The sequence below is a fragment of the Branchiostoma belcheri genome, unplaced genomic scaffold (assembly GCF_001625305.1).
Source record: "Branchiostoma belcheri isolate BF01 breed outbred unplaced genomic scaffold, Haploidv18h27 scaffold83, whole genome shotgun sequence".
NCBI classification, from domain to species: Eukaryota; Metazoa; Chordata; class Leptocardii; order Amphioxiformes; family Branchiostomatidae; genus Branchiostoma; species Branchiostoma belcheri.
Window position 1 is genome coordinate 958,337 of NW_017804498.1, and position 4,299 is coordinate 962,635.

Genomic DNA, 4,299 nt, shown 5'->3' on the forward strand with positions numbered 1-4,299 from the left:
AGTAAACTAAAGTTACAGAAGGTGGACTACAGATATTATTCTACTTCAAATTCAAATCAAAAACAAACAGACAGAAAGCAACACTGACAAAAGAGACTTATAAACTGTCCAAATAAAACCACTTCATCTGGAAAAACTCCAGGCTACAAAAGTTGAAAACAAACTGTCTGTTGGGTCACTAGGGTTCAAAACAATTCCAAACAAAATGTGTGAAGTTTCTACCAGTAGATGAGATCATCTCTTGTTCAAATGGGGTACACAGTCCTAAAAATGATACTCTCAACAGTCTCGGACCTAACATCCATATCACATCACACACTGTAGGTATCAAATCAAACAAGGTTTTCAACATTTTCAACAACTGCACGATCTGTTCCCTGTTCAGGTGTAGTGTAATGTCAGTACAAAAGTTCATGTCCCGTGTAATGTCAGTACAAAATGTAAATACAGATAAATGTATCAGCTTTCATCATTCAAGCATAACTCCAGTCCACATGAATTGCCAAGTTTCTGATGAAGGTAGAAGACTTCAGAGACTCATTGAACAATATGTTTTGTACATTCCTACTGGTAATAAATTAACACATATTAATCTCTTCGAATTCACAATTATTTACAACATGACTGTCCATCATCCTGATCTGCACCCAGTGTCTCCATAAATGTACTTAATAACCTGATACTGGTAAGAAACTTCTTCCATCAACTGGAAGCAACCAAAAAAGAAAAACCCTCTTACCGGTATTACTAGACATGATAATTACGACATTGGTCTCAGAACTATGACTGCCAGATACAGTATAAAAGCATCTTTGAAAACATTTTAAGTTGATGCAGAGACACATATTTTGAAACATGCAAGTGATTTCAGTTTGGGAATGTTCAACTTCAAACCTACCCAAATCAAGTACCATCTCTGTACAACATGCAGAGTATAGTGTTTTTAAAAAGGTGATCGAAGCCACATCTATTCTAATTAGACACTTATTGCAAACCTATCAAGTCCCCCGTTCCTTGTGCTTTTTCATGCCAGCTCTATACTCAGTTAGTTTGCATTTCCAATGTTTTAATGGTAGTCCCTTATGTTTTAAAGAAAGATACTGTTTATGATACCATTCAGAAGAGCTGTCTAAGTTAAAACTTTTGTTCCATCACAAAGAATTGTTCTCACTTAGACCTTTCAACCAGTCCCTCTGGTCGTCTTCAATAGACTGACCCAGTGAGACTTCTCGGTGGTTTCTCTGAAAAAGATGTCAACACTGGGTCAATGGTATCTGGTCAAAAGCTCTAGGTGAGAACAAGTCTTTGTGTTGGAACAAATGTGTGGTAACTACCAACACAGATGGACTCTCATGTTAATAGGTATAGAGCATAATTAGTAGGGAAACTTGACAGGTGCTAAGCAACCAATAACAACAGAATGGTGTTGAACATCGATCACAATCTAGCTGTTTCTACCTTTTGTTAAAAAATGTTCCCAAAGTGACCCCCTCATCCCCAAAGGAATAATGGAAGAGTCTTATCTATGTGCTTAGCTTCTATTGATATCTAATAGTATGAAGTACATGTACCTTCCAACTACATTGCTTATTTACAATTTACTCATTGACAATTATTTTGAATGCACTGAATGTTCAAATTGTGGGAGTACATCACTTACTTCCTCAAATGATTTTCAGGTTTCTCTACAATCTATATTGGTCACTACATCAGCAACTTTCAACAAATGGAATAAAATCAAGGTGGATTTGTTGTAGGTAACATGTGTTTATATCTAAAAACAGATAACAGATTTGCACTTTTAGCATGCTAAAAAAGATTCTGATGTACATTGAACTATAGTTTTAACAATTGTTGCATGGCCTCCTTGATTTTATTGTTTGGTATTGTTATTGACTAATACATACCTGTAATTTGGCCACACAAATTGCAGTTCTTGTTGTTTCAGTTTATACATATTATTAGGTAGTTCTGTTTTGTGAATAAACAACTCTGATGATATCCAATAACAGCAGAGAAATCTAACCACAGTCTGGTACATGTAGTGTATTTTTCCACAGGTGAATGTTGGCACGTTACAGAGCAGAGAATGTGTGCTGTGAACAAGTCGTACAGCTGCAGAGGTTAAGACTGGTCCCGGTGTGTTGGCAGTGTTGTGATGATTCACTAGGACGTGTTCATTGGTCGATAGGTAGATCAAATGGAGAGGTCTTGGTGAGTTGTAGCAGTGCACCTACAGCTCCAAAGTAACCCTGAAACAAACAACAGAAGACATTATTTGGTCTCTTCCATGGTACACAGATCTACACATGTACATTCAATATTGTAGATCTGAAAGCTACATGTTACTAGCAAACCTTCCTGCATGTGTCACCAAAAGTGTTTTTAGTAGACACACATTTTTGTGCAATTAACAATAACCATGCAGAGATACTGCTATTCACTTTATCTTCAAGGTACTAGTAGCAAAAATTGACAGCCTGAGAAAAATGGACATGTTCATGGAACTATTATGTTCATGGTGGCGACAGGTACAGGAAAAAGAAAGTCGAGGAATTACTTGTTAACAGTAATGAGAAGTTTGCGGTACAGAAGTGACCTTGAAAACCGTGAACATATCAGGAATCACAGTATAGTGGCCAGTAAATGCCCTCCTACTCAATTAATTATGAAGACTTGTGCAGGAATGAATGACTGCATTTAGGATCACAGACTTATCAAATTTTCACCCCCAATCAAGCCTCACCTCATGTTCCAGAAAGAGTGCCTTGAGTTGTCCGCTTGACCAGAAGTCCATGGCATCAGCCAGAAGCTTCATGGAGATGGGGTTCACTCGCAAGAAGTTCCCAACAAACACCACACGTTCAATTTTCTGTTGGCAATGTAAAATATTACAGTTAAGTTACAATTAAGTACACTATACCATGGGTCAACACTTGAAGGCACCATTGGTGAAAGCTACATGCATGATGTAGTCAGGCTAAAGACCTGAATGCCTACCTCAGTGAGGGCACACATGCGGGCTATGGAGCCAATGTTGTTGGTGATGGTGACCAGTGTCGCTCGTGCCAGGTCCTCCTTACTGGCAGCTTCCCTCTTCTCCTTGATGTGCATGTTGCCAAAACTAGACAAACGGAACATTTAAATGTACAATCTGTCCTCTGTTCTTCAAACAAAGCAATGTTGCTCATCGCATATGTCTGAAAGTGATTGATTGTAGATTGTACTCTTTCACTAAATATTTCTTACATTATTGCAACATATACAGTTAAGCAAAGCTAAAGCAGTCCAAAGGCGAGTAACTTACGTTGCTTTTGGAAATCATTCAGAATTGTGCTTAAACAAATACAGAGTCTCCATGCAGGAAAAAGTCAATGACAAATATACATGTATAACTAGAATTCCGAGATCTCATACCTCCATGAAATATGATCTTGATATGTAAATGTAAATTTCTTCTTTAATTGTTCAAATGACCTCTGCATTAACATGATATATGCATCGTGATGTATGTTAACTTTTGTATTAACTTACAGATGTCCCAAGTATGACATTCTCATCATTCACCATTACGAAATCATAGAATTTTCACATTAATTATGCAAATTAGGTCATCATTTGCATAATTAGTATCTGTTGAAGTTCCGCCTGCCCTAGGTTACATAGTATAATGTAAAACACTGTAATTATAGAATTTCCTCATTAATTATGCAAATAAAGTCCTCATTTGCATAATTTGCATTTAATTATGTACATCTCTCTCTCAGCTACCTACACACCAAAAATAATGAAAATATGTTGTTCCTGTCTGGACTTATTGGCTTTTAAACATTTCGCCAGAAAGTGCCCTGCAGTTCCAGAACAAGCCGCTAGGGGGCCTAAACTCATATGACTTCTTCCCAAGCACGAGAGCTACCTTCCATCAAAATTTCATGACCCTAGCATGTCCAGATCGCGAGATATCAAAAACCGGAAGTTGCGCTGCAGTACCAAGGGAAGCCACTAGGGGGACCAAAATCTCATCATTTCCAGTTTTTGTCACACCCTACCAACACACCAAGTATGAAACCAATCCATCCAGGCGTTCTTGAGTTATCTTGTTGACCAACAGACAGACAGAAGGACGGACGGATAAACGCAACTGAAAATATAACCTCCATGACACATTTCATGGAGGTAACAAGGACAGAGAGTTACCTTGATGCAACAGTGTCTCCAGAGAGTGCAAAGCGCGTGTAGTCACCACCGTAGATATCCTTGACCAACTTATCCACATTATTACTGTTCCCGTTTGCAGCC

General features: G+C 38.0%; 1 protein-coding gene across 1 annotated transcript in view; it reads right to left on the reverse strand.

Moving 5' to 3' along the window:
- The window catches only part of LOC109486769 (pantothenate kinase 3-like), a 10,998-nt gene that overhangs the window by 2,100 nt on the left and 4,599 nt on the right, over positions 1 to 4,299 (reverse strand). The window contains 4 exon segments of the mRNA XM_019790660.1: positions 295 to 2,252; positions 2,747 to 2,872; positions 3,001 to 3,124; positions 4,198 to 4,262. Coding sequence (XP_019646219.1) covers positions 2,178 to 2,252; positions 2,747 to 2,872; positions 3,001 to 3,124; positions 4,198 to 4,262 — 390 coding nt within the window. The 3' untranslated portion in view covers positions 295 to 2,177.